The sequence below is a fragment of the Gastrolobium bilobum genome, unplaced genomic scaffold (genome assembly GCF_033153095.1).
Source record: "Gastrolobium bilobum isolate Gb01-03AN ecotype WA unplaced genomic scaffold, APGP_CSIRO_Gbil_v1 utg1851, whole genome shotgun sequence".
Lineage (NCBI taxonomy): Eukaryota > Viridiplantae > Streptophyta > Magnoliopsida > Fabales > Fabaceae > Gastrolobium > Gastrolobium bilobum.
The window spans coordinates 100,985-128,660 of NW_026895671.1; the positions used below are offsets into that span (position 1 = coordinate 100,985).

General features: G+C 32.9%; 2 protein-coding genes across 3 annotated transcripts; both read left to right on the top strand.

The window, feature by feature from the left end:
- The first annotated feature begins 6,318 nt into the window (after positions 1-6,318).
- On the top strand, positions 6,319-11,084 carry LOC133288809 (TMV resistance protein N-like). The gene is made up of 6 exons (XM_061486632.1): positions 6,319-6,845; positions 7,054-8,186; positions 8,798-9,192; positions 9,286-10,062; positions 10,452-10,522; positions 10,615-11,084. The coding sequence occupies exons 1-4, from the start codon at positions 6,355-6,357 to the stop codon at positions 9,904-9,906; spliced, it is 2,640 nt and encodes an 879-aa protein (XP_061342616.1). The 5' UTR covers positions 6,319-6,354; the 3' UTR covers positions 9,907-10,062; positions 10,452-10,522; positions 10,615-11,084.
- A 4,215-nt stretch (positions 11,085-15,299) lies between these two features.
- LOC133288754 (disease resistance protein Roq1-like) lies at positions 15,300-20,443 on the top strand. Of its 2 annotated transcripts, XM_061486567.1 has the most exons (6): positions 15,300-15,831; positions 16,043-17,156; positions 17,588-17,866; positions 17,956-18,732; positions 18,823-19,476; positions 19,866-20,443. In XM_061486567.1, the coding sequence occupies exons 1-5, from the start codon at positions 15,332-15,334 to the stop codon at positions 19,381-19,383; spliced, it is 3,231 nt and encodes a 1,076-aa protein (XP_061342551.1). In that variant the 5' UTR covers positions 15,300-15,331; the 3' UTR covers positions 19,384-19,476; positions 19,866-20,443. The 2 variants fall into 2 exon arrangements, with proteins under 2 accessions (XP_061342551.1, XP_061342557.1); XM_061486573.1 differs by lacking the exon at positions 17,588-17,866.
- Positions 20,444-27,676: the final 7,233 nt, after the last annotated feature.

Consider the following 27,676-nt stretch of genomic DNA (forward strand, 5'->3'; position numbering starts at 1 on the left):
TCAATTTCTGTTGGAGATTTTGTAAAATTTGTATCTGTGGTTGTAGTGCTCCAAAAAGTGTAAATGATATACCCTTTTAAAGGTCTGAATGTCTAGTATATGTGGGAAAAATTTCAGGTCAATTGGACAAGTGAGTTGTTACAGTTTAACGTCAGGTCCATTACTTGAATTGACAGGATAGCTGTCAGCAAAAAGTGGTGATTTTGGACAGTCTTAGTCTAACAGGCATACTAAATTCCAGCGAAAACAGTTGCATACTTGCATTTGAAAGATAAGACTTTAATCTAGCAACCTTTAAAATCTTAGAATTTTAGGAGCTCCCTAGAAACTGCAGTCCACCTCTGAAGTCAGGAAAAGTTTTGGTCATTGCTTCCATATTTTGATTTCCAAAAGTTATCTTCCACTTTGCATAAAATGGTCTAGAGACCTCTGTTTTGAGTGATTCCAATTGCTCCTGAAAGCTCTACCATGCTAGTTTCTGTCTAAAAATTTTCAGAGCAATTGGAGAGTGTACAAATTTTTATGACTGGCACAAGTAAATTGTCCTGTTTTTTGGCTGCAGACAGCCAGTTTAGAGATTTCGTAACTTGGACTCTAAAAGTCCAAATGGATTCAATCCTTTGGAGACTAAACTGCATTTCTAATGTTATGATTGAATTAGGATATAAGAATCATGAAACTAGGGAGTATGAAACCAGTGTTGACTAATTTACTATTGATAAAGGAAGACTTCTGTGCACCTAATGCCTCCAAATTACATGGGATTTACATCATTTGTCATGTAAGCTTAGCTGTATATACCTATTTAACTCGAATACAATTAATAGTGTAGCCTTTCATGCATACAAGGGATGTCACAATACGATCATATTAAATAATACATAAGACGATTCATTTCCAACTTGGACTATATTAAATAACACATGACACGATTTATTTCCAACTTGGACTAAGGAGGTCGGTGGTATTACAGTTAAACTATATGGTAATTTGGAGTTCTGTTAAGATTAGATTTTGTTTTCAGGCTTTTTATGTGGTGTGATTTTTTTTAATGCACCAATATTATAATTATCAATAGGATTGTATAACTGCTTCTTTATTTTTATTGTCTCGTTAAGTACATTACATTACTATGTCCCTTGTGACTTTATGTAATATTTGACAACGACATGAGTCCCACTCCCTAGTTCACGTCCTGTTCTTAAATTTTTTAATTACCACTTCATCAGTTTGTTTCTTTTTTGTTTTGTTTTTAGTCCAAGTTTGTTTCTTTACTTACCATGTTTTAAGCTATTCGAGTTTTTGGGTCCAAAACTCTCCAACCATATTAATACTATGCTCGACATTTTAATTTTTCCGGGAAACATATATATTTATAAAATTAAAAAAAAAATTAGGTAATAAAAAAGAGCATGCTCCTTGTATCGTCAATGTTCGGACTTCAGACCAAACTCTTGTAACTTCTTTATTAGTTTTTCACGGGCGTTTGGTCGAAGAGAAATTTTTTGAATATACTAGGAAAATAGTTGGAAAGTGAGTTTGGTAGAAAAATGTAAAAAAAGTTGTTTGGTTGACCAAAATATTACCAGGGAAATTTCTTTAAATTTGCAAAATCTATGTTCGGAAGAAACTTCGCACTTGTTTTTTCACTTCTCCAGTTATCTCAAAATACCACATCTCAAGTGGTATTCTGTAACAGTGAATTTCATCCAAAAATCAACACAAAAGTCATTTCCCCATCTATTTTATTTGCCTAGTATTTTTTTTCAAAAAACTAAATCAAACGTGATATTTTCCAATATCCATTTACACTTTCCCATCTATCCCAAAATAAAACTTCTACCAAAGACTACCTTACGCGTTTACGTTACATTATTGTGTCTTCTTTTTAGGCATTGCACACATTTCACTGTATAATACATGATTTAATGTATCTTATTTTATAGAGATGAATTATCTCCTATAGATATAAAAGTATTTAAGATTTATATTTTTTTTTCTGCATAGCTCCGTATAAATCTCACATTTTATGTATATGTAAAAAATAAAATTATTTTCTATAAAAAAAAATATTAAACCCAACATTTATATATATAACATTTAAAAAAAAGAAAGGAAAAGAATTTGGGGTAATAAAAAAGAGTGTGGTCAGCTTCATACGAAGGAGGGTCCTTTGCGTTGCTACTTACTGTTAGAATTTAATTTCATGATCAGAATTTCAAGAGGTTGTAAAATTCGGAGTGAAAGTTATTATTAATTAAACCATTTAGCTAATATTTATTATATGAAATACGAGAAAAGAAAAAAGTGTGCATTAACTTAACATTTGAGTACAAGTGCAGCTGATGGAGAAAGTTATTATTAATTTAATTTCATGATCACATGCTCAATTGTGAGGACCATGTGCAGAAGCTATTGCTTGAAGGCTGTGTTTTATTGATCGCAAAGGCATCAGAAGCAGAGGATTATTTAAGTGCAAATCTCACGATATTACACAGCTTATTGTGCTAAACTGGACTAGGGATAGCGGTGGTAAATGGTAATAGAGTTAAATTATCTGGTAATTTACCCTTTTACGTTAAGATTAAATTCAACTCATCTATATAAATATGAAAATGATTGCGAAATTTCTTCTTCATTTCTTCGGTCCTGTTTTATGTCTTCCCCGCGTTACGTACATCGAATTATTGTCCTTTTGTAACTTTCTCTGCAATATCATTATTGTGACACGAATGTTGAGGGAAATGGCGGGCTCCTCATGTGTCCACTTTACTTTTTGTCAAGGATCCTTAACCTTTTTTATGCTCAGAGACATTTATATTTTGGAAAATTATGTATGATTTTAAAAGATACGAAATTGTGTTATTTTAAGTGAAAGAAAGAGATAAATTATGCGAGAGAGTGAAAGAAATTTTTTTAAAATATGTGGTTTCATCTCTTTGTGAGGTTGAAAGAATATAAGATATGTCATTTAAAATGACACATTTTTTCCTTTATATTTATGACACTAACAAAAGAAAGAATATACAAGAAAAGTGTGATGTTGATTGTATTTGAATCATTTTGTTAAACAGGGCATTTTAAATAATTTATTGGTTAAACAGATTTTTCGAATCATTTTGTTTTATATTATGCTGTTTGGATATATATTGAATTTATGAAATTTTTGAAATACTAGTGCTGTTGATTGTATATTCTGTTTGGATAAATTTTTGTTATCTTATTTTTTTTAAACAGCTTAACAAGCTAAGTCAAGCTTTCATTTTTTTTGTAAATAAGTCAGGCCAGAAACCGATAATTATATTCATAATAGATAACAGGCTTGACCAGACTGACACATTTAAATACAAACATAACCTTTTAAGACCAAAGCTCGATTCAGCTCGGCCCGTTAACACCTTTAAATACAATTAATAGTGTAGCCTTTGATGCATACAGGGAATGTTACAATACGATCATATTAAATAATACATGAGACAATTCATTCCTAACCTGGACTATATTACATATACATGAGAAGATTTATTTTCAAGGACCAAGGAGCTCTGTGGTATTACAGTTAAACTATATGGAGATTTGGAGTTATGTTAAGATTATATTTTGTTTCCAGGTTTTTTATGTGGTATGATTTGTTTTTAATGCATTAATATTATAATTATCAATAGGATTGTATAACTGCTTCTTTATTTTTATAGTCTCTTAGTCTTCCCGACGTTAAGTATACTACATTACTATGTCCCTTGTGACTTTATGTAATATTTGACAACGGCATGAGTCCCACTCCCTAGTTCACGTCTTGTTCTTAAATTTTTTAATTACCACTTCATTAGTTTGTTTATTTACTTACCATGTTTTAACCTATTCGAGTTTTTGGGTCCAAAACTCTCCAACCATATTAATACTATGCTCAACATTTTATTTTTTCCGGGAAACATATATATTTATAAAATTAAAAAAAAAAAGAAAAGAAAAGAATTTTAGGTAATAAAAAAAGAATATGCTCCTTGTATCATTATATGTTCAGACTTCAGATCAAACTCCTGTCACTTCTTTATTAGTCTTTTACGCGTTTACATTACATTATTGTGTCTTTTGTGTCTTTATTAGTCTTTTACGCGTTCCACGACGCGACTTTTAGGCATTGCACAGATTCTACTTGCACCGACATTATATGGAATTCGAGATACGACACGATACGACGACACGTGAATATACGTTTTGATATTATATAATATTTTTAATTTATGTAGTGTATATTATATTTAATATTTAATAATTTAACAAAAAAATAAAGCTAAACTTATAATACCCATTAATTTTGTAAAGAAACATAAGATATCCTAAATGTTTATATTAAACTCAATAAAATAGTAATTGTAATCTAACTAATCTAATAGTTAGAACTCAAAATGTAACGCAACTTTTGAATTTTTTTTAGTCTTTGCAACGAGTACTGAAGTGTCGGAGTGTCGGACACGAAGTGTCAGTACTTCGTAGTTGTATACTACATGATTTAATATATGTCATTTTATAGAAGATAAAATTATTTTGTTTATAATATCCAAAAAAAAAATTATTTTGTTTATTTATTTATTTTATTATCCACTAGGGCTAGCTTAGTGGTGTGAGTGTGTGTAATAAGGAGTGTGTGTAGCTGTGTTCGATTCCATGTAAACTTCAAAAAAAATTATTTTTTTATATTTAAAAGTATTTGAGATTTATATTTTTCTTTTCTATATAGCTCCATATAGATCTCACATTTTATGTGTACGTAAAAAATAAAATTATTTTCTATATAAAAAAATTATTAAACACAACATTTAAAAAAAGAAAGGAAAAGAAGTTTGGGGTAATAAAAAAGAGTGTGGTCAGCTTCATACGATGGAGGGTCCTTTACGTTGCTACTTATTGTTAGAATTTAATATCATGATCAGAATTTCAAGCCAAGTGGTTGTAAAATTCGAAGTGAAAGTTTTTATTAATTAAACCATTTAGCTAATATTTATATGAAATACGAGAAAAGAAAAAAGTGTGCAGTAACTTAACATTTGAGTACAAGTGCAGCTGATGGAGAAAGTTATTATTAGTTTAATTTCATGATCACATGCTCAATTGTGAGGACCATGTGCAAAAGATATTGCTTGAAGGCTGTGTTTTATTAATCGCTAACGACGCTAAGGCATTAGAAGAAGAGGAATATTTAAGTGCAAATCTCACGATATTACACAGCTTATTGTGCTAATTTTTCAAAAAAAGTAATTTTTATCTTCTCTTTAATTTAGAAGTGTGTTTTACAAAAGTTAAAATTATTTATATTTTTATAAAAAGATTTAGTTTTTGAAAAAAATATTTGACTTTTACTTTTTTTAGAAGTTAAATTTTTTAGCTTCTGAAAAAAATAGATTTTTAATTTTTTTTGTAACTTCTGCTTTTTTTAAAAGCAATATCCAAATGCACTGAGGGCTCGTTTGAATGAGTTTTTTTTTTCAAAAGTTGCTTTTTTTTCCTTCAAAAACTGTTTTTTTTTCTTCAAAAGCTGTTTTTTTCCTTCAAAAGTTGTTTTTTTAAGGAAAAAACACTTTTCGTTTTTAGTTTGTTTGGATGCGTGTTTTTAAAAAAAAGAGAAGTCATAAAAAAAGTCAAAAACTTACTTTTTTCAAAAGCTAAAAATTTTAATTTCTAAAAAAAGCAGAAGTCAAAAGTCAATTTTTTTTCAAAAACTAAATTTTTTTATAAAAATATAAATAAATTTAACTTTTGTAAAAACTACTTTTAAACTAAGGAAGTGATAAAAGTTATTTTTCCTAAAAGTTGAAACAAATGACCTCTAACAATGAAAAGTCCTTTTTTTCAAAAAAGAAAGAAAGTAACTTTTAAATAAAAAAAACCAATCCAAACGAGCTCATATCGACGGTGATAGAGTTAAATTATCTGGTAATTTACCCTTTTACATTAAGATTAAATTCAACTCATCTCATATATATAAATATGAAAATGATTGCGAAATTTCTTCTTCATTTCATCGGTCCTTTTTTAAGTCTTCCCCGCGTTACGTACATCGAATTATTGTCCTTTTGTAACTTTCTCTGCAATATCATTATTATGACATGAATGCTGATGGAAATGGCGGGCTCCTCCATGTGTCCACTTTACTTTTTGACAAGGATGCTTAACCTTTTTTTTATGTTTAGAGACATTTATATTTATGACACTAACAAAAGAAAAAGAATATACAAGAAAAGTGTGGTCAGCTCGTGACCAAGGAGGATAATCCGCGTTATAGTATTATTAGACTTCTTCACTTTTCTTCGACATTCCTTCTATACTCAATACTCTCACCCTTTCTTCCATCTCATGGCATCCTCCTCTTCCTTCCTCTATGATGTGTTCCTCAGCTTCAGAGGCACTGATACTCGCTACGGTTTCACCGGAAATCTCAACAAAGCTCTTCGTGATAAGGGAATTTCCACCTTCATTGATGACAAGGAGCTTCAGAAAGGAGGAGAAATCACGACATCACTTCTCGAGGCTATTCAACAGTCCAGAATTGCCATCATTGTGCTCTCTGCTAACTATGCATCTTCTTCATTTTGCTTAGAAGAACTCTCCAACATCATTCACCATATTAATAATATAGAGAGTCGGAAGGTTTTTCCAATATTTTATAAGGTGGATCCTTCTCATGTGCGTAAACAGACAGAGACTTTTGGAAAAGCATTGGTTGATCATGAAGAGAAGTTCAAGGCTAATAAGGATAAGTTAGAGGATAACATGAAGAGGTTGCAGAAATGGAGGACGGCTCTGGAGCAAGTAGCTAACTTATCTGGCTTTCATTTCAAAGATGGGTACTCCACCTCGCCAATCTTTTGCCTCTTTATTAATTTTCATTTCTCTAATGATTTGATCTTAACATTTAAAGAGAAAAGAAATATACTTGTTAACCTAGCTTGAACATGTTAAACAATTGTATATCAAATACTCTGCATTATAAGTGCCAAGACACGGATATGCAGCATTTATTTTGACTTCACACAAACTTCTCTTTCTGAACAGGGATGAATATGAACACAAGTTTATTGAGAACATTGTCAAAGAGGTCTCCAAGAATATTAAGCGTGTTCCTTTACCTTTTGCCAATCACCCAATTGGACTGGAGTCTCGAGTAGAAGAAGTAGTAAAGTTGCTTATGGATGCCGGATCTAATGATGGGGTCGACATGGTAGGGATCCATGGAATTGGTGGAGTAGGAAAGACGACACTTGTTCTAGCAGTTTATAATTTTGTTGCTGAAAATTTTGAGGGTTTATGTTTTCTTCACAATGTGAGAGAAAATTCAAACACACATGGTGGGTTACGACATCTCCAAGAAATCCTTCTTGGAGAAATGTTTGGAGGGGGGGAAATTAAGTTAGCAAGTGTTTTACAAGGAAGTTCAGAAATACAGCGTAGACTCCGAGTAAAGAAGGTTCTCTTGATTTTAGATGATGTTGATAAGCCGGAGCAGTTACAGGCTCTCGCCGGAAGTCCTGATTGGTTTGGTCCCGGGAGCAGAGTCATCATCACAACTCGTGACAAACAGTTGTTAGCATGTCATGAGGTTAAAAAAACATATGAGGTGAATGGGTTGAATGGAAAAGATGCTCTTAAACTGCTCAGTTGGAAAGCTTTTAAAACCCACGAAGTTGATCAAAGGTTTAACAACATTTTAAACCGTGCATTAACTTTTGCTGCTGGCCTTCCATTGGCTTTGGAAGTTATAGGTTCCAGCTTGTTTGGAAAAAGTGTAGATGAATGGAAATCTGCATTAGACCGGTATGAAAGAATCCCTATAAAAGAGATCCAAAAGAAACTTGAAGTAAGCTTTGATGCTTTGGAGGAAGAAGAGAAGAGTGTTTTTCTTGACATTGCTTGTTGCTTCAAAGGATATCTAATGACAAAGGTCCAAGATATACTTTGTGCTCATCATGGTCACTGCATGAAATATCATATTCAAGTGTTGATTCAAAAGTCTCTCATAAAGATTGGTTATGATTGGCATAGTAAGGAGGAGGTGGTGACTCTACATGACTTGATAGAGGACATGGGTAAAGAAATTGTCCGACGGGAATCACCGAATAATCCTGGGGAACGTAGTAGGTTATGGGTCGATGAAGATATAGTTGATGTCTTAGAAGAAGATAAGGTGAGTAAAATTAATATATATATATATAGGGGCAAGATATTCTTACACCGGTGTAAGAGTTAGAAGTGTTACACCCAATCTTGACCATTGATCCACTTGTATCCAACGGCTCACATTACAAAAGAATTTGACTCCTTAAATATAAATGGAATCATCGGATAAGATTAAGAGTGTAACTTAAAATGATCCTGACTCATATATATATATATATATATATATATATATATGAGGCAGGATCCTTTGACACCGGTGTCAAAGAAAACTCATCTGAGAACCGTTAGATTAAAAAAAATCAACGATTCTGATTTGTAAACATGTGACACCATTGATTTTTTTTAATCTAATGGTTCTCAGATGAGGTGTCAAACTTTTTCTTTGACACCGGTGTCAAAGGATCCTGCCTCATATATATATATATATATATATATATATATATATATATATATATATGAGTCAGGATCATTTTACACCAGTGTAAGTTACACTCTTAATCTTATCCGATGATTCCATTTATATTTAAGGAGTCAAATTCTTTTGTAATGTGAGCCGTTGGATACAAGTGGATCAATGGTCAAGATTGGGTGTAACACTTCTAACTCTTACACCCGGTGTAAGAATATCTTGCCCCTATACCAAGTAGCATTGTCAATATGCAAGAACTAGCTGTGATTTGGGGTTTCGATTGGGAATTGGGTTCATTGCGAGAAGTGGGCTCAATGGTGTCTTCTTCAAACGTAGAATGTCTCTTTCTCTTGGACTGCAACGTGTCAGATGAATTTCTTGCAATTGGTCTCACCTGGTTTGCTAAAGTTAAAAAATTATACCTACCTCGCAATAATTTGACAATTATTCCTGAATGCATCAAAGAATGTCGCCTTTTAACGACGCTTAATATGGATTATTGCAAGAGTCTTCGGGAAATTGGAGGGATTCCGCCAAAATTAAGGCGTTTCTCTGCAAGATACTGCTCATCCTTGACTTCCGAGTCTATAAGCAAGTTAACGGATCAGGTTTTGTTTTCATTTATGTATTTGATATGATGATTGATTGATAGTGTAGTTGATGTTGCTAAACTTATGAATATTATTAGTTATGAATAACAGAAACTTCATGAGGCTGCAAACACCAGGTTTCGTTTGCCTGGAACTATAGGGATTCCAGAGTTGTTTGAGCACATCAACAGCAGGGGACGGTCAATTTCATTCTGGTTTCGTAACAAGTTCCCTACCATAGCTATCTGTCTTGTTAATGTTACCTACTATCGGGTTACCGTGGTCATCAATGGCAACAACAGTGGTTTCATAGCTCCTTGGCTTCGTATGTCACCTAATCATACATATCTTTTTGGTATGCAACCAAAAGATATTCATCGGGATGGAGTGACTTTAAAAAATGAATGGAACCGTGTGAAGGTTACATGTCGATCCTTCCGAAAACGTGATAATAATGGCGAAATAGGAATCCATGTATTCAAAGAGAAAAATAGCAAGGAGGATATTCTATTCAGTAATCCTTGTCCTGAATCCAATTCAGAGGATGGTGACATTGGAGATGAAGAAACATTGTATGATTCTTACAGTGAAGACTCATTGTATGATTGTCACAGTGAAGACTCATTTTACGATTCTGACAGTGAAGACTCAGAGGATACAAGAGAAAGAGGACTTGATTCTGACGGGGAAGAATCACTCGTTCAGAGGAAGAGAAGGAAAACACATGGGTAGAACCGAAGAAGGAAGCAATAGACATGAAAATTTCTGGAACGTGATTTGTTCAACAGCAACAACATATGGAACTGGGCTTGCTGTTGTTTTCCTTTCTTCCTGCACAAGCAATGCAGTCAGCTGGATGATAATGTGAATTAGGATTCACCTTCAATGGTAAGTTTTCTTGTGCTCTGCTATATGCTTGTAACTAATTTTTATTTCCATATTTATTCATCTTCCACATAAATGGAAACAAAACAAGAGTTGTACTAAAGTAGAGTGCTCAATTGAGGTGCATCATCAATTTTATTTCCAAAAGAAAATATACAAGAAGTCAATTTTGCTTGTGTTACAGAATTCAATGCTACTAGATTGTGAATGAGTAAGAAAATACTATTATAAGTTTTGATTTATGTAGTTTGTTAGTAAATTATCTTGACTGCATAATTTGAGAACCATGTTCTACTTAGAAATAATCTTAATAGGCGGCAACATGGTTACAAGAAAGAGGAAAATAGGTATTAGTAAAGTTGGATAATAAAGACGGTAATTTGTTTTGTCAGGCATTTTCTGAAGAGTTGTGATTCAGGATTCTACAATGACAAGCTTGGGTTTGGATACACTGGTGATGGAGGTAAACAATCTTGTGTCATTTGTTTCTCCTAATGATATGATTAACTTTAAGGATAATAGTATATGGTCTAATGCACATGGAGATTCTGTTAGGAACCACAACTGATATTAAATATAAGGGACTGGAAAATGATGCTGAGTCAGCAGGTGGTCTGTTGGAAGAGAATATTCCAGAAAGGTGGCTCAATAGAATTCAGTTAAGGGCTTGGAATGTAGCGGGAAGAATGAAGGATAAATATAGACAGCATGGAAGGGTCTGATCATCGGGAATCTTTGGTTTGGGCTGGAATTGGGAGAGACTCAGAGCCTCTCTAAGTGCTCTATGTTATCTGAGTCTTTTTCCTTCAATTTCTTGTATTTTCCTTTACAATTCAGAGCTTCTCTGTAATCATTTCAATACTGTTGATGGATGGATATTGCATTTAGTTTCCATATCAGAATTTAAGTTCCCCTTTCTGTTTGTTACTTTTGTGTTGAGAATTGTGGATCACTATCAGATTCACACATGGAGATGTACTTTGAGGCCAGTGAGCAATGCTGCAATGCTGTTATACCCTCCGGAGATTATTGCTGATTCAAATTCTATAACGTCAGTTATGATGAGTTTAAACCATCTTGTGATTTCCTGTCTTTATGTTATCATTAACTTTAGTGTCAAAGTTTTTATGTGGTTTAATTTTTTTGTTCAAAACAATCATACAATTTCTATATTTTATTTTTTATTGAAATTAAAGAACTGTTTTTTTTTTCTATTTTTTTTTTTTAGTCCAATAAATTGTGTGCATAATGCTAGCAACTCAAAATACATATGATTGAGGTTTAGACACAGAAAGATAAGGTCGAGGGAAAAGGTGAAGAAAGTTTTATTAAGCAGCCAATTGCAATTTCTGCTAAACATTGTTGTTTCTATTGGGAAGTTGTCAAAGCTGCTATATGTGACCTTTGGAAAAAAAAAATCTTTTGCCATTCAAAAACGTGTTGTTTGCTTTCTTTTGACTGCAAAGTGCAGATGCAAGTTTGTTGAGTACTAAACAAGTTACTACAATGGCTTGGATGAAATATTCATTACTCAAGCTTCATGAACTCCCTCCCTCCTTTTCTTTTTACTATTCTCATAATGTAATCAAAATTCAAGGTCCATAGGCAGAAACTAAGGTACATAGATCTGACTGGTATGTTTGCTCTTTATATATGAAGACCAACATACATTGATTGTCTGCATCCTGTTTGTTGGTGAAGACATCTCTCCATTATTTTCTTTTCTTTTACTGTTCTCATCCTGTTTGTTGGTGCTCATATCCATTATTTGTTTTATCATGAAATAACCGAGATGCTTAAGAGGATTTGGAGAGACTCTTAATTTGACTTCGGGCATCCAGCTTCAAAGACTATCAAGATTCCAAATATGAGTTCCACCTATGTTAGAGTATTGTACTAAATATCATGCCAACTTAAAATATAACTTAAATGTACTCTGATTCAAGTATTTTTGGAAGGTATTCTTCATAAGTATCATTGGATGATATTCTTAATAGTTAGAGACAAAAAAATGGATTTAAATTTTGTTAGTTTTACTTGTTTCCCGTTGGTTTCACTTTGCATATAGGAAAAGGAAAATCATCTGTCATTAATCATTCACTTCGTATTATACTTCGATAGAAAACTATCATTATTGTCGATCCAGAAAACAAAATTAACATTCAACCAAAAAAAATCTGGACAAAGAATCCATTATGGTCGAAACCCACAAACCTGCATTTTGCGTTTCTTGCTCCCTCTAATCCATATGAACTTTTGTATTTCTTTGAGGGTTCTTTTGCTGGTATCGAACCGAGTTCTTACACCATATCAGAGAAGCTCTAAACCAACAAGCTACTCGGGATACTGGCTTAACTTTTGTATTTCTTTCTCTCAAGAATCCAACAAAGCAAAGCTGCATATAGGCCAAGAAAATATGGAGCTTCTAATATAGGTCAGTGATTTTTATTTTTTATTTTTATTTTCTGAGGTGCATGAAATTTGGCTTTTAGAAAGACACTGTTTGTTCCATCATTTTGTGCGATTCCTCTGCCACTGCATGTTTTTCCAAGTCCATCTTTTTCCCGGTAAGTGTTTTCATCTATTTTTGAATTTTTTTTACCTAAATCATCTTTGTCTTCGTCTTCAGCAACCAATCTAGTGGTTAACTGCCTGAGATCTCTTTCCCTTCTATTGAACATACTATTTGATGTTATTTTCAATGATTTTCTGATTCAAGTATATACCTGTTGAGTAAGTTATGCTGTCCTTTTTCCTACCAATTCCATGAACTTCTTAAAGATTCTTTGTTGTTGAATTCTATTTCTAGTGTGTAGCAAGATTTTCCACTTAACAAATAATGATACAACTAGCCTCTTAAAATTTTGGGCCTTGAGTCTAGGGCTGGAAGGAAAATAAATTCAATGAAAGATTTTGTAGCTTCATCAGGAGGTTCTTCACCTGCCAGAGAGAGGGCAGGCTTGAATCTCTCTGCAGTGAAGGCTTTAGTGTTGCGTGAAAAGGAGGACAAACTGACCTCTGAGTTATGTAACGATGAGAAAGTTGTGCATTTGATTAATTCTGTGTTTGATCCAGGACAAACTTTTCTATCTACACAACTCTTGCCATTTGACTGATTTTACATGTGACTCCATATGTCAGTTGAAGATTTAGATTCTCTGGTTAGCTGTGGACTTTGGGGTGCCAACTGATGCCATTAAATTAACTAACTAACTATTATGAATGGAGATTAATATCCGTTCAGTGCACACAAATTAGTGCATGTTTATGGAAATAAGTATGAGTAAGTAAGAGTATATCTAATTTTATGTATTTCTTTACATTTCAGAGCTTCTCTGTAATCATTTCAATACTGTTGATGTTATCCAAATGTATATTGTATTATTAAGAGAATTAGTTTTATGTATCATTTAAATACTAATGTTATGTATTGCATTTCAGTGCACACAAATGTATACTGAAGGAATGGAATTGAGGAGATGAGAATATTAAGCTCTTTTTTGTGGTGTGGGATTTTACTCTGGATGTGCTTAGATAACTGCTGAACAAGAGGATATTGAACTGCTTTAATTGTATTGGTTTCACGGTTGTTCTTAAAATAGATTAATTGTTGCAAATAATGTTTTTTTTTATGTATCATGATTCTGGAAAAAAGGAATATATTTAACCACATAAAACAATTGTACCTAGTACCTATTATTATTTGAATAACACTTTTCTTTCTATGGGTCGAATTTTCTTGTCATGTGTATGTGTTGTGCTTGTGCATATACATAAAATAGTTTACACTCCCTGAAGTCAACAGAGTTCTTATTAACAATCAGTTTTTGTTTGTCTAAATCGAACGGTATGTGCATCTAAATGAATGCCACACAATAAGGGATGGATTAAGGTCAACATTCCCGGCAAGCATTCTTTTTTAAACCCACAAATTTGCTTGTGATTTAAGTTCTTGACCACAAGATTGATGAGAAACAGATCTTGACACACTTTTTGACAATTTGGATAAATTTTATAAAACAATCAGAGTTAGATGAAAAATACAACATTGCAGTACAATATTCTAATCTCTACAATGGAATATACAACTCCTTCCCCAATCAATTCTCTATAATCTTTTGCTTATTTAAACTTCAGAGATGTGAAAACAATGACAATTTTCTATCAATAGAATGAACTTGCACCCAAAAATCAATGCTATATGTTCCTAGTGAAATGCACCACTAGGATTAGCCTAGTGGTGTTGGGTGTGTGTAGTGTGTATTAGGTTGCAAGTTCGATTCCTGTAATATTCAAAAAAAAGAAGAGAGAATTAGTGAAATAAGCGACCGTGATTTAAATTTATTAACTATGCATGTCTCAATTAATTTATTCAACAGCCAAAACAAGGTTCTGGTCATAAGTTTTTTCTTGAATATTTTGATCATACACAAGTTTTTTTGAAAGTAAAACAAACTAATTCAAATACACATTAATAATAGCTCTTAAACATACCCATATTAACCTGCTCTTTTGCAGGTTCAAAGCAAGTCTAATTCAGTTGAATGTGGAAGGCTATGTTAATTTATATGTATTTGAGAACCAATCTAATGTACAAACTAATGTTACTTTTTTGCACCTATTGCATGTATCAAGGATGTTGTATCTAAACTTTAGTTGTTTGGATCTTGAGTAAACTTTAAAAGCTCATGTATTATATGTATGAAAAGTGCTGAAATGACTCAAGCCTGAATGTGTTAAGTCCTGGAAAAATGTTGGTATGTGGTTAAATCATTGAATTGTAAAAAATTTGGGGCTCCTCCACGTTGCTACGTTTACCTTTTGACAAGGACATGTAACCCCACTCCAAAATTTATGAAAACAAAGGCCCACAGTATTATTATATTCCTTTAATCAATAAGAAGAAGGAGGGTAATCCACGTCATCATAAATTATTATACTCCTTAGTCAATAAAAGAGCTGCGTCATGATATTATTATGGGATTTATTATTGTTATGTTAGATGATTTAAGTGTTGTTTTAAACACACACAAAAATGGAGATAAAAAGTGGAATGATGAGATAGAAAAAAAAAATATGTGGACTCAACATTTTTAATATGTGTGTAGGAAAGTAATGTTATATCATGTTACATCATAAACATAAAACCCTATTATTATACTCCTTTGGTCAATAAAACTTTTCTTCTTTATCTGTTCTTGTTTCATTTTGGTGACCCAACATTTTTTCCGTATAGTCATACTCTTACCCTTAGTACCCTTTCTTCCATCTCATGGCTGACCCATCATCCTCCTCTTCTTCCTTCCTCTACGATGTATTCCTCAGCTTCAGAGGCACTGATACTCGCTTTGGTTTCAGTGGCTATCTCTACAAAGCTCTTTCTGATAAGGGAATTTTCACCTTCATTGATGATGAGGAGCTTCAGAAAGGAGGGAAAATCACAACATCACTTCTCAAGGCTATTCAACAGTCTAGGATCGCCATCGTTGTCCTCTCTACCAACTATGCATCTTCTTCATTTTGCTTAGAGGAACTCTCCAACATCACTGACTTCATTAAGAGAAAGGATCGGTTGGTTCTGCCAGTTTTTTACAAGGTGGATCCTTCTGATGTGCGACATCAGAAGGGTAGTTACGGAGAAGCATTGAATAATCATGAAGTGAAATTTAGGGCTAACAAGGAGACGTTCAACGATAACATGGAGAGATTGCAGAAATGGAGGGCAGCTCTACAACAAGTAGCTAACTTTTCTGGCTTTCATTTAGAACATGGGTACGGTACCCCTCCTCACTAATCTTTTAACTTTTTATTGATTTTCATTTCTCTGATGATTTAACGTCAGGATATAAAGAGAAAATAAATACTTGTGAGCCTAGCATGAACATGTTAAATCACTGTATGTGATGCACTTTGCATTATAAGTGCCAAGACACGGATATGAAGCATTTATTTTGACTTCACACAAACTTCTCTGTCTGAACAGGGATGAATATGAACACAAGTTTATTGAGAACATTGTCAAAGAGGTCTCCAAGAATATTAAGCGTGTTCCTTTACCTGTTGCTCAGCACCCAGTTGGACTGGAGTCTCGAGTAGAAGAAGTACTAAAGTTGCTTATGGATCCCAGATCTAGTGATGGGGTCCACATGGTAGGGATCCATGGAATTGGTGGAGTGGGAAAGACGACACTTGCTCTAGGAGTTTATAATTCGGTTGCTGAAGATTTTGAGGGTTTATGTTTTCTTCAAAATGTGAGAGAAAATTCAAACACACATGGTGGGTTACAACATCTCCAAGAGATCCTTCTTGGAAAAATGTTAGGAGAGGAGAAAGATAAGTTAGCAAGTGTCCCAGAAGGAAGTTCAGAAATACAGTGTAGGCTCCGGGAAAAGAAGGTTCTCTTGATTTTAGATGATGTTGATAAGCTGGAGCAGTTACAGGCTCTTGCTGGAAGTCCTGATTGGCTTGGTCCCGGGAGCAGAGTCATCATCACAACTCGTGACAAACAGTTGTTAGCATGTCACGAGGTTGAAAAAACATATGAGGTGGAGGAGTTGAATGGAAAAGATGCTCTTAAACTGCTACGATGGAAAGCTTTTAAAACCCACGAAGTTGATCAAAGATTTAACAACATTTTATACCGTGCATTAACTTTTGCTGCTGGCCTTCCATTGGCTCTGGAAGTTATAGGTTCCAGCTTGTTTGGAAAAAGTGTAGATGAATGGAAATCTGCATTAGACCGGTATGAAAGAATTCCCATAAAAGAGATCCAAAAGAAACTAGAAGTGAGCTTTGATGCTCTGGAGGAAGAAGAAAAGAGTGTTTTTCTTGACATTGCTTGTTGCTTCAAAGGATATCCATTGGCAAAGCTCCTAGATATATTGCATGCTCATTATGGTGACTGCATGAAATATCATATTGGAGTGTTAGTTGAAAAGTCCCTCGTAAAGATTCATGAGTATGGTCGAGTGACTCTACATGACTTGATAGAGGACATGGGTAAAGAAATTGTCCGACGGGAATCGCCGAATAATCCTGGGGAACGTAGTAGGTTATGGTTCCATGAAGATATAATTGATGTCTTACAAGAAGATATGGTGAGTAAAATTATATATATATATACATGTTTATATGGGTTAAATATTTCTACAGCCATTTTAGATAAAGTTATGTATAGCTACCCTTTTTAACTAAGTTTGACCAGTATTACATAAGAATTGCATTTTCTCTCTCCATCACGTCAGCTGACAATATCTGAGGAGAGAGTAAAAAAGAACAGCTTTACTGTCATAACTATGTCTTATTAGTCAGAACTTTATCTAAAGTAGCTGTAGAAATACTTTTTCATATATATATATATATATGGTTTCTTTTTCATGTTTAACCTTATTTATCTCTTTGAATTGTTACATGCTGGAGTCACAAATGTTTTTTATCCTTTATAATATTTAAATTTCTCTAAATATGTCAGTTTAAGTCTTACATATATACAGGTATTGTCGCTAATTTGTACTTGTTGTGATAATAGGGAACTAACAAAATTAGAATCATACATTTGAACTCCCCCTTAAGTGATAAAGAACAAGTGGAATGGAGTGGAAAGGCATTTGTGAGGATGAAAAACCTCAAGACACTTATTATTAATGCTGGTCGTTTTTCCAAAGGTCCTGAACATCTTCCAAATAGTTTAAAAATACTTGAATGGTGGAGATATCCTTCACAGTATTTACCATCTGATTTTCATCCAAAGAAACTTGTTATATGCAAGATAATGGATTGTTGCTTTAACTCGCCCGAGTTATTGAAGGCAAGTGTAACGAGTTCATTTCCCTGATCTGATCTTATGTATCAATAAGTTCATTTTAAGATTATTCATTGATTCTTATTCCTTCGCAGAAGTGTGTGAATATGAGAGTTCTGAATTTTGACCTTTGTGGAAGTTTAACACATATACCTGATGTATCTGGTCTCCCAAATTTAGAAGAATTATCACTTAGGCGTTGTGAGAATTTAACTACAATTCATGATTCGGTTGGGTTGTTGGATAAACTTAGAATATTGAATTGTTTGTGTTGTATAAAGCTTCGAGCTCTTCCTCCCATGAAGTTGACTTCTCTTGAAGATCTCAATCTTTTTGGATGCTCAAGTCTTGAGAGTTTTCCAGAAATATTAGGAAAGATGAAACATATAGAAGTTCTCGACTTGACTAATACTAACATAAAAGAATTGCCATCTTCAATTGAAAATCTCACTGGGCTTCTACAATTAGATATGTTGGGTTGTCCAATTGTTGACTTACCAAGTAGCGTTGTCAATATGCGAGAACTGGCTGTAATTATGGGTATGTATTTGAAATTGGGTTCATTGCCAGAAGTGGACTCAATGGTGTCTTCAAACTTACAACGTCTAGAACTCAACTGGTGCAATGTGTCAGATGAATTTCTTGCAATTGGTCTCACCTGGTTTGGTAATGTGAAAGAGTTAAACCTCCCTTGCAATAATTTCACAATTATTCCTGAATGCATCAAAGAATGTCGCCTTTTAACGAAGCTTAATTTGGATCATTGCAAGCATCTTCGAGAAATTAGAGGGATTCCACCAAAATTAGAGCGTTTCTCTGCACGAGACTGCTCATCCTTGACTTCCGAGTCTAAAAGCAAGTTATTGGATCAGGTTTTGTTTTCATTTATGTATTTGATATGATGATGGTTGATAGTGTAGTTGATGTTGCTAAACTTATGAATATTTATTTATGAATAACAGAAACTTCATGAGGCTGCAAACACCTTGTTTCTTTTGCCTGGAAGAACTGTAGGGATTCCAGAGTGGTTTGAGCACCGCAGCAGGGGATTGTCAATTTCATTCTGGTTTCGTAACAATTTCCCTCCCATAGCTATCTGTCTTCTTGTGGATATCTTGGTTTGTAATGCACCCGTTGTGATTATTAATGGCAACAAAGTTTTCGAAGCTCCTTTTCTTCTGTTGTTACCGAATCATACATATCTTTTTGGTTTGCATCAAGAGAATATTAATCTGGATGAAGTGACATTAAAAAATGAGTGGAACCGTGTGAAGGTTACATGTGGATCCATCCGAAAACGTGATGATAAAGGCGAAATAGGAATCCATGTATTCAAAGAGAAAAATAGCACGGAGGATATTCTATTCATTAATCCTTATCCTGAATCCAATTCAGAGGATGGTAATTCTGACAGTGAAGAATCAGTGGATACAAGAGGAAGAATACTTGTTACGTTCAGTCTGAATGATTCTGACCGTGAAGAATCACTAGTTCAGAGGAAGAGAAGGAAAACACATGGTTAGAACCAAAGAGGGAAGCAATAGACACGAAAATTTCTGAAACGCGATTCGTGCAACAGCCACAACATAAATGTGAATTAGGATTCACCTTCAATGGTAAATTTTCTTGTGCTCTGCTATATGCTTGTAACTAATTTTTATTGCCGTATTTATTCATCTTCCACATAAATGGAAACAAAACAATAGATGTACAAAACTATAGTGCTCCATTGGGGTGCGTCATCAATTTCATTTCTAAAAGAAAATATACAAGAAATCAATTTTGCTTGTGTTAGAGAATTGAATGCTGCTAGATTGTGAATGAGTAAGAAAATACTATTATAATTTTTGATTTATTTAGCTTGTTAGTAAATTATCTTGACTGCATAATTTGAGAACCATGTTCTAGTTAGAAATAATCTTAATAGGCGGCAACATGGTTTCAAGAAAGAGGAAAATAGGTATTAGTAAAGTTGGATAATAATTACGGTAATTTGTTTTGTCAGGCATTTTCTGAAGAGCTGTGATTCAGTGATTCAGGGTTTTGATACACTGGTGAGGGAGGTAAACAATCTTGATTCATTTGTTTCTTCTAATGATATTTTTAAGTTTAAGGATAATTCTACGGTCTAATCAACATGGAGATTCTGTTAGGAACCACAACTGATATTAAACATATGGGACTGGAAAATGATGCTGAGTCAGCAGGAGGTCTGTTGGAAGAGAATATTCCAGAAAGGTGGCTTGGAATGTAGCGGGAAGAATGAAGGATAAATATAGACAGCATGGAAGGGTCTGATTATCCGGAATCTTTGATTTGGGCTGGAATTGGGAGATACTAGAGTCTTTCTAAGTGCTTCTCTGTAATCATTTCAATACTGTTGATGGATGGATATTGTATTTAGTTTCCATATTAGAACTAAAGTTCCCCTTTCTGTTTTTGTTACTTTTGTGTTGTGAATTGCTGTCTGCTGATCTCTATCAGATTCACACATGGAGATGTAATTTGAGGCCAGTGAGCAATGCTGCAATGCTGTTATACCCTCCGGACATTATTGCTGATTCAAATTCTATAACGTCAGTTATGATGAGTGTAAACCATCTTGTGATTTTCTGTCTTTATGTTATCATTAACTTTAGTTTCAAAGTTTTTATGTGGTTTGATTTTTTTTGTTCAAAACAATCATACAATTACTTCATTTTCTTTTTTTATCAATAATTAAGGAACTACTTTTTTTTTTTTTTGTAGTTCAATAAATTGTGTGCTTAATGTTAGCAACTCAATATACGCATGATTGAGGTTTAGACACAGAAAGATAAGGTCGAGGGAAAAGGTGAAGAAAGTTTTATTGAGCAGCCAATTGCAATTTCTGTTAAACATTGTTGTTTCTATTGGGAAGTTGTCGAAGTTACTATACGTGACCTTTGGGAAAAAAAAATCTTTAGCCATTAAAAAACGTGTTTTTTGCTTTCTTTTGACTGCAAAGTGCAGATGCGAGTTTGTTGAGTACTAAACAAGTGACTACAATGGCTTGGATGAAATGTTCATTACTCAAGCTTCATGAACTCCCTCCTTTTCTTTTTACTATTCTCATAATGTAATCAAAATCCAAGGTCCACAGTCAGAAACCAAGGTACATAGATCTGACTGGGGTATTTGCTCTTTATATATAAGACAAGCCCAACAATCCAACATACATTGATTGTCTGCATCCTGTTTGTTGATGAAGACATCTCTCCATTATTTTTGTTTCATTAATCTTTATTTGCTGTTCATCACCTTAACTTCAATATAGCCCAGAAACTAGACATGTTATTTGGAAACTGAGGAAATATAACTGCCAAGAGAATATTAACTCTCTTTCTTTCTTCTGTGTCATGAAAATGTATCCATGAAATAACCGAGATGCTTAGAGGATTTGGAGAGACTCTTAATTTAACTTCGGGCATCCAGCTTCAAAGACTATCAAAATTCAAAATATGATTTCCACCTATGTTAGAGTATTATACTAAGATATCATGCCAACTTAAAATGTAACTTAAATGTACTCTGCATAAGTATCATTCGAAGATATTCTTCATAGTTAGAGACAAAAAATGGATTTAAATTTTGTTATTGGGAGTTATTAATCTTATGTTGCATAAGATAGGTATCTTATGTGGATGAAACAAAGTTATGTACCCACAATTTTAAGAAAAAGAAAAAGAAAAAAAGAAAAAATGGGCACAAGATTCTATGTGTGTACAACATAAGATAGTTGTCTTATGTGACATAAGACAACTATTTCCCTTTGTTATTTTACTTGTTTCCCATTAGTTTCACTTTGCTTACAGGAAAGGGAAAATCATCTGTCAATAATCATTCACTTCGTATTATACTTCGATAGAAAATTACTTTATAAACTTGCCAATTTGGTTTCAAAGATGAGATGATCAAACATATTGCTTGGCAACGGGATTTTTCGTGACTATCATAGTTGTCTTCCCACTAAATTAAAATTAATAATAAAAATGACATATCTTAATTAATACTTGAGTTGATTATGATGATTAATTGAGTTGTAATTATCTTTATTGTGTTTTGCTTTGAGACCCATTTACTAGTGTTTTGCTTATTTTTTGTATTTGTGTGCTGCATGTAAATGGGTCAGACGACCTATAAGGGCCTACATTCTACCACTTAACTTACCTTATGTCTAACCTGGTCTATTTAGAAAATAAAGTAGGCTTTAGACTTGTAAAAATGTCAATGTAAAAATTAGGCCATAGATCCACTCTAAAAAGCCTGGCCTAAAAGCCTTCATGCTAGTATTTTAATTTTTTTAATAAAGTAATATATTTATAATTTATATTATTCACTTGTTCTAGTCTTATATATAAGGATTTTTGAGATCTTTTAGAAAATCTGTTGTAGAATTTTGTTAACTTGGACTCTTGCTGGAAATATTGATTAAAGAATGAGAAATTTAATCTTTTTTGTTTGTAACTTGGTAGGCCTAGAAGGCCACGCCATGTTAAGCTTCTTTTTTTATTTTATAATAAATCATGTCACGCCTATAAACCAAGCCTTTAGTAAGTTAATAGGCCAATGTAGGTTTTAAATATTTTATATATGTTTGGGCTATTAAAGTTAAAGCATGACCTATCCTGACTCATTTACACCCGTAGCTGCAATGATCCTTCAAGGAAGTAGAGACTCTTATTGAAGTAGGTTTCAAATGTTGAGGCTAAAGGGAGAAAGTGAGGATAACATCTCAATCATTTCAAGTTTGGCCTAAACATTATAAATTTTATGGTTGTACCTCTTTGGGGATTTAATAATTGCATAAGACATATTTTAAGTTAATTTTTTTTTGTTTCCCAAGGTGTCCTCCAATCGGTAACCGAAAACTATTCCTTTTGATGCGGGAGATTTTAAGTTAAATCTTAGAATATGGATTTCCGTTTTGAAGTTTTAATATTTATATTGAATATATTTTTTGTATGAGAGTATGATAAATTTAGCTTTGCACTTCTCTCTATTATAGGCATGGCAATAACATTTCCCAAAATTGCCTTTAGTTTAGTTCTTACAATAGTTATATGCTCTTAATAAACAATTAATGTGATTTTTTACAATTTTGCTATTATAGAAATATTTTTTTAAAAATTTGAGGGCACATGTCTTGTTTACAACTTTTGCGGCGATAATTTTCATATGGCAACATCTGATTGGTTCGTACATCTTTTTTTTTATGTAGATGGGGAGGGAAAAATACCCAAAAAAAAAAAACAAGATTACATGGTCACAGACAAACTCTGGTTCCACGAGGAGCCATAGATGTCAAGATTCATTAGATGAGCTAATCTAGGAGAAGGTTGAATGAAAATCTATTGATTCTCTTGCTAGGCTAGCCCTTGCTTTGCAAACGGATTAGCACATTTTTTGGTGTCTCAGGAAGCATATTGAACACAGACTTGCCAATCTTTTTGAAACCAGCTTCAGATTCTGGTCACAAGGTGGGGCCCACGACCGATGAGCATGGAAATAATATTTTTTGCATCTCCTTCCAAGAATGTTTTCTTTATTCCCAGGGTCAATGCAATTTCTAAATCAGTCAGAGCACCCCAAAGTTCTGCATCCATAGGATTACATATTCCTATATGGCGTGAAAAACCCCTTGACCCGCAACCCCGAAAGTCCCAGATAATTCCTTCACACCCAGCTTTGCCAGAGATAGTATGAACATCCCCATCAAAGTTCACTTTAAAAAAAAGCCCAAAAGGGTGTAGGTTTGTGTGGTGTATGTAATTGCAATGATTGGTTGTTTAAAGCTTCGATATATATATATATATATATATATATATATATATATATATATATATATACAAGGTATGTTTTGATGATAACAAAGTGGCAACAACAAAAAGAGAAGTGCATTGATCAATAGCGAAAAGCATCAACCATATGTGGATATTGAAGATGTATGATGTAGCCACACAATAAGAGTGATGTCATATCAAAGTGGCAATATCATTGGATCAAGAGCAACACCAAGATTAAAGACAACTAACCATGGACAACATCTATGAGAAGCACAATATCATAACCATGGTGAAAAATGATCAAAACCAACAAAGTGTCAAACATTGTCATATCCAACAAGTTAAAGCATCAAGTTCAAGAAAAGATCCAAGACACAAGACATAAAGTTAAGTCTAAATAATTTTTGGAATATATCTTTAGGACTTAGAATATATGTGAGGGTATATGATAGATTGCATTACATGAGCTCAAAGTTTTTCTCAAAGTAAACATGTTTTTCAAATTGCATAATCAAGATGTTTTGCAAACATGTTTTTCAAATCCATAGAAAAGATCCTTGACATATTTTATAACTTCAAAACATATTTATCAAGTCAAGATCTTTCACAAAAAGTAGTTGGAAGCAAGCTAAAACACATCTGAACTTAAAATTTATTGCTTAATTTTGCTTCTGTCTTCCATATACTTTTTCGTACCTAAGATGATGGATTTGGATCTTGTGTTCTGCATAAAAGTTGTAGATTTATCTTTTATCTTTCCAACAAGACCAAGATCACATCAATCTGACAATTATAACTCAAATTATAGCCAAAATATGAAACAGTGTTATTGCTGTCAAGTCGGGAATCAATTACCACTGCGACAGATCTCAACGGCTATAAAATGGCTAATTTTTCAAATGAGATCCCAACGGCTATAAAACGGATAGTTTTTCAAATGAGATCCCAACGGCTATAAACGGCTAGTTTTCCGACGGCTAGTTTTCCAACTGCTATAAACGACTAGTTTTTGGAAACACTATATATGCATTCCCAATGACTCAAAAACATTTGAGCATTATCTTTACACACATTAAGCATACTTTGAGAGCTTCTACATTATCACTTGCATATTCTTTCATATCTTTCAAAGATCAAATATATTTGAGCTTATATCTTGAAAATTCATACACCCATAGTGCTTCAAGTTGTGTATCCATACTTTGAGAGTGTATATTCATTTCGAAATATTATCCCATTGTATTCTTGAGTTGAAAGGGTTGTGAGACCCATTGTTTGAGAGGTGGCCAAATACCTAAGTAAATTTGGAGTGAATTGTAAGGTTACCAAGTACCCGTAAACTTGGAGATTGAAAGGTATCCAAGAACCCGAAGTCTTGGAAGATTGTAAAGGTTTGTCAAGCACACGTGAAGCTTGACCATTAGTGAAAGAGTTGATCGAGCGGCTTCAGTCTGGACGTAGGTCACAAGTAGTGGTGACCGAACCAGGATATATTGTGTTTGCAATTCTCTAAACTCTAAACTCTTTATTTCTAGCACTTTAATTGCTTCTTTGATATCTTGTATGTACTAGTATAAGTTCTATAATTGTGATATATTATATATTATGGATTGTCTGAATGTATTGATTAGTTTTTCACATATCAAAGTTTACTTGAAATGATTATTTAGAAACTAGAAGGGGGCTTTTGTGAAAATCTTGTAATACTCAATTCACCCTCTCTTGAGTATGGAAGCCACATTCCTAACATATATATATATATATATATATATATATATATATATATATATACTAGTATATTACCCGTGCGATGCACGGAGGAAAAAATTGGTCGGTTTGTCAAAAAAAAAACTTGTCGAACTCGAAAAACAAAATTACGTACCATTTTTACTATCACGAAGCGATTGTATAACATTATAGTCAAAACAAAATATTTATCACAGCGCACTCAAGGTATTCATCCTTTCATAGTCAAAAACCAAGTATCCACATTTTGTATAAAAACTTTATTTTAATAATAATATAGATAATAAAAGCTCTTTTTACTTTATTAAATATTCTATTTGTTTGTGTAGGTTTTTAAAAATAAAATAAAAAATAAAAATCCAATTATACAGAATGCCAACATTAGTAGCATTAACATTTCAAACGTTTTTGGCTATCCTCATTTTTAATCACCTCATTTTTTAATGCATTTAATTACTTGAATGGCACGAATGAATCACATACATTAATGGTTTTCGAATAAAATTCTATCTGTTTGTTTAGGTTTTTTTTAAAAAAAATCAAAAACTAAAATTCCAAATAATACAGAAGGCTATCATTAATAACATTAAAATTCCAATCATTTTTAACTATCATCATTTTCTAATAATCTCTTTTTTTAATGCATTTACTTGAATGACACGACTAATGATCTTATTTGCCTTTTCAAATTTTATTCAATATGTTTGTTTAGGGTTTTTTAAATAAAAATTCTAAATTTAAAATTGCAATCGATACAGAAAGACATCGTTAATATCATTAAGATTCCACATATTTTTGACTTGCATATTTTCTAAACATCTGTTCGTTTTCTGATATATATATATATATATATATATATATATATATATTATATAAGCAACTTCATCAATTTCTTTGGATCTTTTGGTTTTTCGATAAATATGGAAAAAAGTATTCAATATTTTTTAAAATGAGGGTTAACAATTCCCATGAAGAAAATAGTGGAAATTTAATACAGCTGTCTCCCACTAAAAGATGTTAAATTCTTTTCCCACCTATATCAACTTCAAATTTTTGAAATTTAAAAAAGAAGTGGGATATTAATGCACATGTCTGCCGCTAATTAATGCTGATCTCTTTTCTTTGGGTCTTTTGGTTTTTCGATAAATATGAAAAAAAAGTATTCAATATTTTTTAAAATGAGGGTTAACAATTCCCTCGTAGAAAATAGTAAAAATTTAATACAATTGTCTCCCACTAAAAGATGTTAAATTCTTTTCCCACCTATATCAACTTCAAATTTCAAAATTTAAAAAAGAAGTGTGATATTAATGCACCTGTCTGCCACTAATTAATTCTGAACTCTTTTCTTTGGGTCTTTTAGTTTTTTAATAAATATGAAAAAAAAGTATTCAATATTTTTTAAAATGAGGGTTAACAATTCCCTTGTAGAAAATAGTGAGAATTTAATACAGTTGTCTCCCATAAAAGATGTTAAATTTTTTCCCACCTATATGAACTTCAAATTTCAAAATTTAAAAAAGAAGTTGGATATTAATACACCTGTCTCCCCCTTGCATCTACCATTTTTCAACGTTACGATTGGAACAATGCAGTATTACAAATAGGCCATTGGGACAAAGCCAAAAAGGTCAGACGTGTGAAGAAGGCAACCATCTACCTTCATATTGAAATATGGAGTTAAATTCCAAACGTTTAAATGTCAGCAGTTTCCAACGTTTCCAATTTCAAATTGACTTTTAAAAAAAAAAAGGCTATTGGGTTTGATTATAGTTATGATTTGCACGAAGTTCAGTTGAGTTTACCGTCAGATGTTTGATGCGGTTACCCTGGTTGGAATTTTATCTGCTTTAGCATGTATTATTTTTCTTAAAAGAACATACGGCTACTACCTAGTTTCAAAATAATTTGTAATTTTTTTCCCGTGTATAACCAAAGAGAATCTTATTAAAGAATTTCATTAAATCATTCAAAGCTTTTTAAATTTATACATAATATATTAACTATTAAATAAACAACTGTGTATTCAACAAAGCAATAGCAGTATGGAACGTTTGATCTATGAAGCACCGATACGCGTTTTTGATACGTTATTCGATGATACAGGATGTAGATTACCAAACAATACGTTTCCGATACGCGTATCTGATACGTTGGAAAAAAAATTTAAGGAGTATCGGTGCTTCTTAGCGTTTGATGACCATGAACATCTTTTGTTGTTCCAACTTCGGATCTTGATTATCTGCATTCATGCTCAAATGCGACC